This window comes from Xiphophorus hellerii, chromosome 21, assembly GCF_003331165.1.
Source record: "Xiphophorus hellerii strain 12219 chromosome 21, Xiphophorus_hellerii-4.1, whole genome shotgun sequence".
NCBI lineage: Eukaryota > Metazoa > Chordata > Actinopteri > Cyprinodontiformes > Poeciliidae > Xiphophorus > Xiphophorus hellerii.
The window spans coordinates 23,050,549-23,063,729 of NC_045692.1; the positions used below are offsets into that span (position 1 = coordinate 23,050,549).

The 13,181-nt window shown below is 42.4% G+C and overlaps 2 protein-coding genes across 3 annotated transcripts in view; one reads left to right on the forward strand and one right to left on the reverse strand.

Moving 5' to 3' along the window:
• drosha (drosha ribonuclease III) overlaps positions 1–13,181 on the reverse strand; it is a 533,117-nt gene that overhangs the window by 468,735 nt on the left and 51,201 nt on the right. The gene's annotated exons all lie outside the window — the stretch shown is intronic.
• On the forward strand, positions 11,639–12,530 carry LOC116711471 (uncharacterized). The gene is made up of 3 exons (XM_032550791.1): positions 11,639–11,977; positions 12,066–12,355; positions 12,434–12,530. The coding sequence occupies exons 1-3, from the start codon at positions 11,689–11,691 to the stop codon at positions 12,512–12,514; spliced, it is 660 nt and encodes a 219-aa protein (XP_032406682.1). The 5' UTR covers positions 11,639–11,688; the 3' UTR covers positions 12,515–12,530.

Below are 13,181 nucleotides of genomic sequence, written 5' to 3' on the forward strand. Positions count from 1 at the left end.
CATGTATGGAGACCAGAAACCTTGTTTTTTCAAATTTTCCAAGACTTTTGCTCGGGCACAGTGGTCTAAACCGTGGGCCTCTGAGACCAGTAATGTTAATAACGCTACAGGTGCCATCAGTAGGCCTTGGTTAGACCTCCATAAGTCGTTTTCACTCATCGTAGCACCTCTGCGCACCCAAAGGTCGCGTTCGCTGCTACTTGCTTGTTGCTGCATCAAAATAACATCTTCTGGTGTTAAAGCTGGTTCTAAGGCTACTACAGGTGCCAAGATGGCCATTTGGCTCCTGGATGCCGTTTTTGCCGATTCATCTGCCATGTTATTACCTCTTATTACAATGTCATTACCTTTGCGATGTGCTTGACATTTGATCACTGCCAGCTTCGAAGGAAGCATAATGGCGGCAATCAATTCTTTCAATTGTGCTTTGTGTTGTACTGGGGTTCCATCTGCTCTTTTGAAACCTCTTTGCTTCCATATTGCCGCAAATAAAAAACAAACGCCGTTGGCGTAAGCAGAATCGGTGAACACATTTGCGGACTTTGATTTAGCCATTTTACAGGCTTCAGTTAATGCTTTAAGCTCTGCAAGTTGTGCAGAACATGGTTGGTCACATTTTTCAGCTTTGACAGTTACAAAATTTTCACCTATTTGTTGTACCACTGCAAAACCTGCGTGGTTTCCTAGGTGGTCTCTGAAACATGACCCGTCGACAAAGTATGTGACTTCTGCGTCAGGCAATGGTGTAGACTCCAAATCAGGTCTGAGTCTAGTGTATTTCATTGTTTCTGCTACACATTCATGCGGCTCTCCGTCACAATCCAAAGGAATCACATTTGCTGGATTGTTGGTGATGCATCTTTGAATTGTTATGTCTGGATATGTCAAAAGTAGCATGTATTGCAAACTTCTTGCCTGTGTTACAACAAATTTTCCTAGATTTATCAACTCTGCGATTTTGTGATGAGTTAATATAGTTACTGGATAACCCATTGTAATGGTTGAAGCTTTTTCATAGGCATGGTAGACTGCTGCTAGCCCTTGATAGCATGGTGGTCAGCCTTGTGCTACATTGTCCAATTTTGTGCTGTAATAAGCAATTGGTTGTTTTTTCCGACCTGTACATGTTTCTTGCATCAAAACTGCTGTGACATCCTCTGCCTCAACATGACTGTGTGGTATGGTAGCTGCACAGCACTGGAGAGGAAACAACTGACACGGGTGGTGAGAACAGCACAAGGCATTGTGGGATGCCCGCTCCCAGACCTGGACTCCATTTACACAGACCGGGTCAAGAAGAGAGCTGGATCCATAGCCATGGATTCCAGCCACCTGGGCCACAGACTGTTTGTGCCGCTGCCATCAGGCAAGCGGTACAGGAATATATGGACTACAACAAGTAGACTGAGAAACAGTTTCTTCCCCACAGCCGTCAGAGCCATTACTCCCTGCCGCCCCCCCCTCCCACACATATCATAACCTCGCAGTCACACATACATATCCCCCACCCCCACACAGCCATATTGTTCTGCACTTTGCACTGTCACATCATCTGTACTTTGCCATAATTGGACCTGCTGCTACTTCTTTGGATGGTTGAGTGCCTTTAGTTAATTTAGTTGTATATATTGTTATTATTATTATTGTGTGTTTGCTTATTTTTACTGTATATATTTGACCTTTTGCACGGGAGCTGCAATGGAAATTTCGTTGAATTCTGTTCAATGACAATAAATGCTATCTATCTATCTATCTATCTATCTATCTATCTATCTATCTATCTATCTATCTATCTATCTATCTATCTATCTATCTATCTATCTATCTATCTATCTATCTATCTATCTATCTATCTAAGTCTTTTTTGTTTGCAACATATAGATAAAATGGTTTATCATAGTTGGGAACTGCTAGTGCTGGGGCAGTCTGCATTTCAGATTTTAGAGTTTCAAAAGCTACTTTCGCTTCAGTTGTCCATTTTAGCAAAGTCTTTTGATTTTGATAACCTGGTTCTTTCATGAGTTCTCTGAGTGGTGCTGTTTTTTCTGCATAACTTTCAATCCAATCAGCATTGAAACCTGTCATGCCCAGGAATGTCATCATTTCTCCAACTGTTCGTGGGCATGGAGCTTTGCTGACACCCTCTAATTGAGAAGGTGATATGCCGATACTCCCTTCTGAGAGTTGTCTGCCCAGGTATTCTACCTGTGTCTGACAATACCGTAGTTTTTCTTTGGAGGCTTTATATCCCCCTTCAGCCAGTCTTTCAAGGACTTTTATTGAATCGTGATGGCAATCCTCCAATGTAGGTGACGCTATCAGAATATCGTCAACAAATTGAAGCAATGTGCTTTTTATTTCCAATCCTTCTAAGTCCTGTCGAAGAGCTTGATTGAACACATGTGGACTGTGTTTGAAACCTTGTGGTAATCGTGTGTAGCTGTACTTCTTACCTCTGTAAGTAAATGCAAACAGGTATTGAGATTGTTCCGCTACAGGGATGGTAAAAAATGCTGAACACAGATCAATTACTGTGAAAAATTTTGCTTCAGCAGGAATTGTGTGGGGGTTGGGCATTTCTGCCGAAGATCTATCTTCCACCACATCGTTTATTGTGCGAAGATCATGTACCAGGCAATACTTTGACTTATCTGCTTTTAGAACTGGAAAAATTGGAGTATTGCATGGACTTTCAATTTCCACCAACACTCCTGCTTTTAATAATCCTTCAATCGTTTTGCTGATTCCTTCTTCTGCTTCAGCTTTTAATGGATATTGTAGACGAAATGGAAGTTTAACATTTGGTTTCAGTTCTACTTTAAATGGTTTGGCTGATTTTACCAGGCCTACATCTGTTTCATGTTTTGACCACATTGGTTCAGGAACTTGTCTCAACATGTCATGCATTAACGGATTTTCATCCAACTCATCTTTTTCTTCTGTTTGTTCTGTGTCATTAATTGGTACAGTTACCACCTGTGGTTTTGCTGTCATAAAAGTTTCACTTATTATTTTGATCATTGTTGCATCCTCTGATTGAAAAATTAATGGGTTTTCTGTTTGTTCCCATTTAATCTGTGTCGCAGTTTTCATCATCGGTCCAAGATCTTTTGCATGAAAGTTTTTATTTACAAACAATGTTATGTGTGGTACAGATTCTACAACATTGTACCATTGCGAAATGAAATCATTCATCTCTACATTGAGAGCTGCTCCTTGTCTCCCAACGACAATGTATTGGGAGGCAAGGTTCACTGATTCACCTTGCGTTTCTTTGTCCCATTGTTCTTCAAACTCTGTGCTTTTTGAAATGTCATAGTACATTGTACAATGATAATCTAAAAATGGTTTTTTAGCTTCAGGAATTTGTATTTGAATGTATTGACCCCATTTAGAAATTACTTCTTCAATTGAGTTATTTATGTCTCCCAACCAATAAACTTTAGCTTCATTTTGTTGCATGTACATTTGAAGATCCACACCTTCTTTTTCAACATACACCCCCTGAGGAGAACACCAAATTTTTATTTTTAATTTGCATAGAGCATCTCTTCCCAACAGATTAATTGGTGTTTGATCAGATACCAAAATTGGTATTTTTATTTCATTGTCATTAGTTACAAGTCGAACAGGAGCTGTCAGTTGGATTAATTGTCTTGTTCCCGAGAACCCTACTGTTGATACAAATTTATCAGACATGGGGAGATGCGTTGCATAATTTGGACTCACACAAGTGTAAGCTGCTCCTGTATCGACCAACATTGGTGTTTCTCTGTTTTCAATTTGAATTTTCAAAATTGGTTCGTCGTCCGCACCTGTGGTTAGAATTGGGTATTGATTTTCTCCCCTAGGGTCCTCTGGGCATCCCTAGTATCCAAAATTTGGTGGATTGAATTGAGTTGGTGAATTTTGTTGAACTGGTGAATCGTATTGGGACTCCTTGTGAGTCGTATGGAGTTCCCTGTTGGTTATAAGGAACTGCTTGGTGATTGTATGGAGCTGTCGGTGGACCTGGTCTGGCTCTACCATGCGGCCGTCTTTGGAATGAGTTGTCACCATTTCGACATTGGTCAGCGCGATGTCCGAAAACACCACATGTCCAGCATGCTCTGGGTGCCCTAGTTGGACCGCCTCGTCCTCTGTTTGGCCATGAGGGACTTCTTTGCTGTCTTCCTCGGGGCACAGATGGAAGTGAGTTCCATGGTTGTGGGTAAACATTCACCACTGGTTGAGAAGGTTGAGTTATTTGTGGAGCTGGAGGATACATCTGTGGAGTTGTACTCACTGCGTTAGGAAGGTTGGCTACGTTCGGGCTAGGATGTTGGTCCCCCCTCACCACTGCAGCTTGAGTCTTTGTCTTGCTTCTGCTTTGAAGTTCTCCAAGTTGCAGCTGAGCCAGTTTCCTTTGAATGTTTTTTTCTTGGTCAGCGAGTTTTTGTTCATCTCTTCTGTATTTTTCTATTGCATGCACCACATGGTCACGAAATTCCTTGTGCGGCATTGACATCAGCGCCACCACTTCTTCAAGTTTGGTGCGCACTGGTTGTGGCATCACATCCACTATTGATTGCCGAAACACAGCTGCAATCATTGGAGATTCATCAACACCAGACTCCATGTCCTCCTTCCACCTTCTCAACTGTCTGGCGACATAAGATGCTGGATTCTCTGAGTCACCGATTGGTTCCCCTTTCAAGGTCGCAGGGTCCAATTTAATAGGAAATTCTGCCCTCAAGGCAGCCCAGATTGCCGTCCAGCATATATTAAATTCAATTCCATCTGCTCGTTCTTGCAGCATCCATGGGTGGTTTTTTAAAACGTTCTGCATGGTAGCAGTTCCCAGAACTTTTGCAAAAATGGCTTTGATGTCTCCCAGTGCCAAAATTTTGCCAACTGTCTCTTCTTCTAGTATTCTTATCCATTTTCCTGCGCCGTTATGAATGTCTGGCAGCCGCGAGACTAACCCGATCAGATCCATCGAGGCAAATGGTATGTATTGAGCAACGTCTCCCTTTAATATGATTGGTAATTGTTTTGAGGGGTCATAACGATCAGGTTTGCATATGTTAGCTCTGGATCTCAAATTGTATTCTCTTCGTTTTGGGGCTGGGTGTTGAATTTTATTAGGTGTGCTCGTACATGGACCAGCTCCGTCTTGGTCATTTTTGCATCCATATTCCTGTTCAACTAATCGTGCAAGGCTTTCATCAATTTCCATTTCCACTTCCTGTATCAGCGTCTGATTGTTATCATTTTGCAAATCAATGCCTTTGTGGTCTAAGTTTAACCAATAAGCATCTCCGCTTCTGTGACTTGCTGCATGACCAGCGTAGCAGTCAAGAATTTTATTATTTCCAACTGTCCGCGTTGTGGAGCATCCAACATTAGTGGTTTGAATTCCGTTTGGAATTGGTGGCATTGATGTAGAATGTCTGCCAGCTGGCTTGTAGCCATCTGCATTAGCATGTGATGTTGATGGTTGCATACTTTTTGCATGCTCATTAATTACGCTATAGTTTCGTTGAGGTGGACCTTCATCTTCCGGTGAGCTTAAGCTCGTCTGTGGTGCACCTCTGGATGGAACTGGTGTTTGAACTACTGTTGGCAGTGCTGCATGCACTGTAGATGATGCGTCTGATTGAGCTTCCGGCTCTTTATTTTGAGGTGATGCAACATTACTTTGTCTGGAATTTATTAGTTGGTCATCAGTCCTGTATCCAAAATCACCTGTAATGTTCAGGACTCCTTTCAGGGCTGGATACAACCCTGTGGGAATCATTTCATCATCCTTTGGCTTTTCATAATTATTTTTGAGCTCAATGAGCTGCTGCTTTAAGTTCTTCCTGTATTTTTCACCTTCCTCCTTGAATAGTTGTAAAATGTTAAATTCTAATTCTCTTTTAGCTTGTCTTTTCTTACTTTTATTTTTTGCTTTGTAGTCGGTGATTCTCGCTTCCATTTGTTCGCAAAGGGATAAGTCAAAGCTCCCATTCTCCGGCCACGGTGATGGAAGTCCTTTTGTTCGCTTCTGCCATTTCTTGGAAATTTTAGGAATTTGATCAGCATATTCCGGGTTTTTTGAACCAACGATCACTGTCGGTATGTTACTCATTTTATATGTTTAAGCAGTTGTTTCACTTTTTGAAATTCAGTTTAAGTTTTTCTGTCAGTTGCAGTTTCCTTATTATTCAGCTTTTTATTTTTGAATTTAGTTCAAAATAAATTGATTATTTTAGTTATTTGTGCTTACTGTATTTGTTCCTTGTAGTATTGTTTGTTTATTGTTGCTAAATATAGCTAAATATGTTATGTACTCTTCAATAGATATAGCACTTTAGCAAGTTCCATGCAGTTATTCAACTCTATTTACAGTAAAATATACATTTAAGTAATGTTGAACATGGTTCAGTGTGACAGAACAATGATTATTTTTATTAAAATCTGTGTTTTAGTTGAGTTAATTTAAAGCTTATGCTTTAAATTTCTTCTGTATTAGAACAAAATAGAAGAGAGAGGAAAAAAGAGAAAAACTTCACTGCTCAGCTGCAGTCTGAGATGCCCCAAGGGTGGGGGCTGGTTGTTGTAATAGGAGGTGGGCTGTCTTACTGCTATGAACTACAACTGGGCGTACACAGTCTCAGATCACGCAATATCCGGACCCGTGACGTGTGTTGAAACAAGAGAGGGAGGGACAGAAAAAATAGAAAAGGGGGGAGGGGGCGAGACCGAAACGGAGGGGTAGGCAGGGAGAGGGAGAGAGAGAGAGAGACAGAGAGAGAGGGCGGGTAGAGCAGAGAGAGAGAGAGAGACAGAGAGAGAGGGTGGGTAGAGCAGAGAGAGAGAGCGGGTAGAGCAGAGGGCGAGAGACAGAGAGAGAGGGCGGGTGGAGCAGAGAGAGAGAAAGAGAGCAGAGAGAGAGAGAGAGGGCGGGTAGAGCAGAGAGAGAGAGAGTAGAGCAGAGAGAGAGAGCGGGTAGAACAGAGGGCGAGAGACAGAGAGAGAGGGCGGGTAGAGCAGAGAGAGAGAGAGAGAGCAGAAAGAGAGAGAGAGAGCAGAGAGAGAGAGAGAGGGCGGGTAGAGCAGAGAGAGAGAGAGTAGAGCAGAGAGAGAGAGAGAGAGAGAGAGAGAGAGAGAGAGCAGAGAGAGAGAGAGAGAGAGAGAGAGAGAGTAGAGCAGAGAGAGAGAGAGTAGAGCAGAGAGAGAGAGAGAGAGAGAGAGAGAGTAGAGCAGAGAGAGAGAGAGCGGGTAGAAAGGGTGGGAGGAAATGTTCGTGTGCTTCTATTCCTGGCAATCCGCCAAAAACGCCTTTCTTTCTCCCAGTGCGAATAACTGCATGGAACTTGCTAAAGTGCTATATCTATTGAAGAGTACATAACATATTTAGCTATATTTAGCAACAATAAACAAACAATACTACAAGGAACAAATACAGTAAGCACGTTTTTTTACGTAGGCCACGCCCCCTGAGAACAGGAAGTGTCATGTTTTACTGTGAACGGTCGCTATCTTAGCCCTTTGACCTAATCAACATGAAACTGTGTCCAGAGACAGAAGACATGTTGGTGTGTTGAGGATTCCAACCCTGACCGGCTTTGAGATAGCAGGTGGGCGTGGCGGCGTGGCGAAGTGACCTGTAAAGCCGTTGCCATACGTTTGGCTCTGAATTCCACAATTTCGGGCTCAGCTGCTCCAAACTCACTAGGATGGATCCTTATCCACCAACCAACAGGAATTCATAACAACATTTGGTGGGCGTGGCCTACTTTCTCTATAGCGACCCCTAGAGTATTTTAAATGAACAGCCCCAAGCCATGCTTTAACATAGAATTACCAAACTTGGTACACATGTGTATCTTGTCAGGATGTACAAAAAAGTCTCTTAGAGCCATGGTCGAAACCTAACAGGAAGTCGGCCATTTTAGATTGAAGTTCAGATTTTGACCGCGATTTTGACGTTTACAGCCTTCGTATTTGATCAAACTCCTCCTAGGGATTTCGATTGATCGGCTTCAAACTCGGTCAGTCTGATCATAAGGCATGTTTGATTTAAAGTTATCAAAACGGTGACTGTATGAGCTTGCTGAAGGGGGGTTACCAGGGGTCAAAGTTCACCTACTCGCCATGAAACACAAAACTCTTATATATCCTGCACAGAAACTCACAGAGACACCAAACTTTCAGTTATTGATCATCATTAGGTGTCCTAAAATACCCTGTGGTGAAATTATGACATCGCTTAGGCCATGCCCCCTGAGAACAGGAAGTGTCATGTTTTACTGTGAACGGTCTCTTTCTCAGCCCTTTGACCTAATCAACATGAAACTGTGTCCAGAGACAGAAGACATGTTGGTGTGTTGTGGATTCAAGCCCTGACCGGCTGCGATGAAGCAGCTGGGTGTGGCGGCGTGGCGAAGTGACCTGTAACGCTGACGCCATACGTTTGCTTCTAGATTCCACATGTTTCGACCGAGCTGCACCAAACTTGGCCTGAGTCATCCTGGTGTGATGCCTGAAAATTCTATGTCATCATATTATGACGTGATCTAAGCCCCGCCCCCTCAGAACGAATGAGAGAGATCTTCTGTGTTAAACAGAATAAACAGTCCATGTTCGTCATTTGTAGGGCAATGCTGCCCTCTGGTGTCAAATTACTGAAATAATGAAACGTTTTCAGTAATTCGACACCAGAGGGCAGCATTGCCCTGCAAATGAAATTCTTCGATTTTGTAATACACAGGAAAAAATAAAAAATTTGTATTTCTAACACAAAAACTCGCAGAGACACCAAACTTTCAGTTATTGATCATCATCGGGTGTCCAATAATATCCAATGGTCAAATGATGACATCACTTAGGCCACGCCCCCTGACAACAGGAAGTTTCATATTTTACTGTGAACGGTCGATAGCTTCTGCACCAAACTTGGCATGAGTGATCCTGGTGGGATGCCTGAAAATTCTATGTCATCATATTATGACGTCATCTAAGCCCCGCCCCCTCAGAACAGGAAGTGCTATTTTTTTAACTTGTAAAGTTCCATCTATGGCTCTCTTGACCTAATCAAAGTGATTCTGTGTTGGATGACAGACAGGAAGTTGGTCTCGCTTGCTTTAAAGTGCCAAGAGTATTCAATGGCGGCAACGCCGTTGGTATACGTTTGCCTCTGGATTCCACATTTTTTGACCGAGCTGCACCAAAATTGGCCCGAGTGTTCCTGGTGGGATGCCGGACGATCCTACGTCATGATATTATGACGTCACCTAAGCCCCGCCCCCTCAGAACAGAAAGTGCCGTATTTTTCCTTGGAAAGCTCCGTTTATGGCTCTCTTGACCTAATGCAGATGATTCAGATGATGAGCTCTGTCAATGCTCGCTGCTGGCTGAACCGTGTGGGCGTGGCCAAATGGCGAATATCAGTCCCTCGCCATATTCATACGTTTGGCTCTAATTCACACATGGATCATCCGTAGGGTGACCAAACGTCCTCTTTTTCCCGGACATGTCCTACTTTTCAGACCTAAAAAGATGTCCGGGGGGAATTTAAAAATCGTCCGGGATTTTGGTCAACTGCCTCAAAACACATTACAAAGCTTACAGTGCATTGTAGGGCACTGCGCACGGCGCTGCGTGTCACGTAATCCCTGAGCCGCGTCAGTGCAGTTCTTAATCAGAAGATGGCTGTCAGTACGCCAACAACATGCGAAAGCGCAAATGTATGTAGTTTTCCTGCTTTTAGACTTTCTGTCCAGCACCCCCCCCCCCCCCCCCCCCACTCCCCCCCGCTCCAAGGTGTTCTGGTTTCACCAACCCCCCCCCCCCGCTGCAGGTCGTCCGGGTTTTCCCAAAGTAAAATATGGTCACCCTAATCATCCAATTGGCGCCAAACTGGATATGTATGACCTTTGTTCACCTCTAAAGAGCCCAATGGGTTTGAGATGTAATTTGACTCCACTGCGCCCCCTAAGTTGATACATCGGCTATATATCCTCGATGCATCGACCGATCTGCACCAGATTTTTTGACAGTCGTCAGGGAATGCTGCCGAACGCATTAATGCGTATCGCCCGGTGGACGGGCGGGGAAAAGGCGCGACAGCTTCAATGGCACCTGGCAGGCGGTGGTGCTGGAAACTGCGGCAGAGCTTCTGCGGTGGCTGGAACCCCGGCGGTGGCCAATAGGCCGAAGCGGCACTGAGCTGCGAGAGCCGCTCGAGGCTGCTCGCAGCTTTAATTTCACTTATAACCTGACATTTTTCCCCTATTATCAGTGAAATAATCTGCCAGTGTAATCAGTACTTTTTCATTAATATTAAGGATTTATTGAGCTAAAATAAGCTCTTCAATGTTGCTAAAAAGTTACTTGTAATATTAAAATATTTGCACTAGAAACTGCACAAGAACAATAAGTAATATTTTCTGTTTTGAATCAGTTAAAATCCATAAACAGAAATGTTTCCTTTAGTCAGAACCTCAACAAAAATCTAATAATTATTTCCTATAAACTAGTCAGAACTCTTCTTTTTTTATTATTTCAGATTAAAATAAAGCCATTTTTGTATCTTTTTCTCTTAGTATCCACTGAAACACATGCATACATCACTAATCCATCCAGAAATCTTCTCAGCTTGATGTTGTTGTGCAGCAGGTTTGGCTGCAGAGTTACCTCTGCTGTGTGTTTGCATTCCCCGGACCAGCTCTGCTCACCTGAAACAGTAGCAATAGTTCTGATGTAAAAAGAGAATTTTTTTGTGTTGCTGTGATTTCAAACTTCACCCGTCATATTCTGAAACTCAAGTGAATAACTCACAGTTGTCTTTCAAAGTTTTTCATCTTTTTTTGGGAGGTGAGGGAATTCATCACGTAAGCACTGCATTGATGTTGCTTCTTGAGAAGTCACAGGACTCTTGTGAAAAAACTGCAGAAGGCTGCAGGGGATGTTGGTAAGAGAAGCCTCCTTCATTGAAACTGTATTATCATTATCCCAAACATGACCAGAGGATGTGTTCGCAGAGACCTTGTGACAGAGAGCTATTGAAGCTGCTTAAACTTGACAAATCATCGTGTAATCGCTTTGCAACGTGTAAAATCAGGGATTTTATTTCCAGAATAAAAGTTCTAGGAAGAAAACTGGTCATAAAAAAATAGGACATTCTACAGCAGGCCTTTGTTGTATGCTTAAAAAAAATAGAATATGTTATTCATTGCACAGAGTATTGCGTACTTTACTCATGTAATGAAAGCAAAAACACAAAATATTACCAAGTATTTTTGGTCTAGCTTCCAGTGCAAATATTTTAGTACACTTGAATTAAGACAAAACTAACTTACAAGTAACTTTTCAACAAGTAGATAATTTATTAATACTAATAAAATATATAGACTTGCTCCTCTGTCAGATTATTCCACTTATAACAAGATATTTTCCATGTAATAAGTGAAATAATCTGATACTTTTTGTCAATATTAAGGAATTATTAACTTAAAGCAAGCTCCTGTTTCTTGCTGAAAACTTACTTGTAAGTTAGTTTTCTTATTTTGACATTCTGATGTTTATTCTTTGTTCTTTTTACAATTCAGACACATATTTATATATTTTCCAAATAAAAATACATTTTTTTCCTTTTTGTCTTAAGTAAACTTTTCTTGTTTTAGATCAGTTATAGTTACCAAAATAAATTAAATTTACTTAATGCCAGAAAACTTAGTGAGAATATTTTTTAGTGATTATTTTGTAGCAAATATTAGAAAAATATATGCACGTTGTATGGATGATGTTATGGTTCGGGGTCCTTTGGTTCTTCTTTGTGGGTTTTTCTGTGCATACACTCACCTTTTACGACAGATGGCGCCATACTCACCTGACTGGAGTGTGTGTGTAGACCGTCATCAAGCACACCTGAACCTGATCAACTCATCAGCGGCGTGTACTAAAGGAGGCTTCTGCCAGTCCTTCAGCGCCCGAGTGTTAGCCAGTAACGGTACCGCGGAGCCTCCTAGAGCTTGCCTCTGATCTTTCCTCGTTGTTCTGAAGCCTTTAGTAACTTTCCCTGTTGTTTTTGCCTTCAGGTTTTTTCCTGGTGAAGCCCAGAGAAGCCTTTACAGATCCTGTCTGTTTCTCTGGTCGAGATTCCCCTCGTGACGCCGTGGGTCTTACCCACTGGTTGCCCGAGTTCCCAGACTCACCTCCTCCGTCTGACTACAAGTTAGCCCGAGCCTACCTGTCCGCCCTCCGACGCAATCCTCTGTTTCCCTCCTGGACACCAGCCGTCAAGCACCGGACCACCTGGACCCCTCAAGAGACTAAGACTCCGAACCTTTCAGTAAACTCTCCTAGACCTCCTACCCTCGAACCACAAGTAAGCTCCGTTTACTTTGTTCTGTGACCTTCCCGTTTCCGACAACCCTGAACTCACCATTCTGCTCTGCCTCTTTAGAGAGCCGATCGCTCCGTGAACCCGTTTCCTCCCTGGACCAGACCAGAGCTTCCACTACCTTCGCTTGCCGTGTTACAATAAACCAATTGTTACCGTATATACCTCTCCTGTATTGTGTTCTGCATGTGGGTCTGAACATAGTTATCCATCATGACAGATGAATCATCTGTTTTTTAAATTTTTTAATAACTATTATTCTCTGTAAAATGGTGATTTATGCATAACATTTTATCACCTCTGCAGTTTCTCAGAATTTGTGACCAAAATTGGGTTAGTTTTTGCATTTTCCTCCAGAATTTGCGCTCTGAATGTAGACGCTTGACATTTTGCTCTACACTTAGCGTTTCAGGCGACTGGTTTACATTCAAAGTCTACGTGGAAGCGCGTCGAGGACACGTCAGACACGTCAGACCCGTCAGACCAGTCAAAATCACTCTAGCGGTTTTCCATTGCCGGCTTATTTGTCGGACGCGTCGGAGGCTCCTAACGGTTCAAATCGCGCTGCGCCTGAGATTGTGATATCCAAGTGAAATATATTGAGGTTTCTGGTTGTGGCCATTTCATTTCATAGTCGTACTAAGAATAAAGATTTTAGCTCTTGAAATGCACATCATTTTACAATCTGACAAAAACTGCTTCAACATTGGGTAGAAACTTAAAAAAAAAAAATCTATTTAGAGTAAAATATGAACCAAAACAACTTTTTCAGTTAAAAACGGTGATCTTACAGAATAAGTAAGGAGGATTT

Excerpts from the sequence above, each read along its gene's own strand:
- LOC116711471 (XM_032550791.1), top strand. The coding sequence starts at position 11,689 with ATGCCAGAAAACTTAGTGAGAATATTTTTTAGTGATTATTTTGTAGCA. Across the intron at positions 11,978-12,065 it reads CCGAGTGTTAGCCAGTAACG|GTTTTTTCCTGGTGAAGCCC; the intron begins GTACCGCGGAGC and ends TTTTGCCTTCAG. Across the intron at positions 12,356-12,433 it reads CTCCTACCCTCGAACCACAA|AGAGCCGATCGCTCCGTGAA; the intron begins GTAAGCTCCGTT and ends CTGCCTCTTTAG.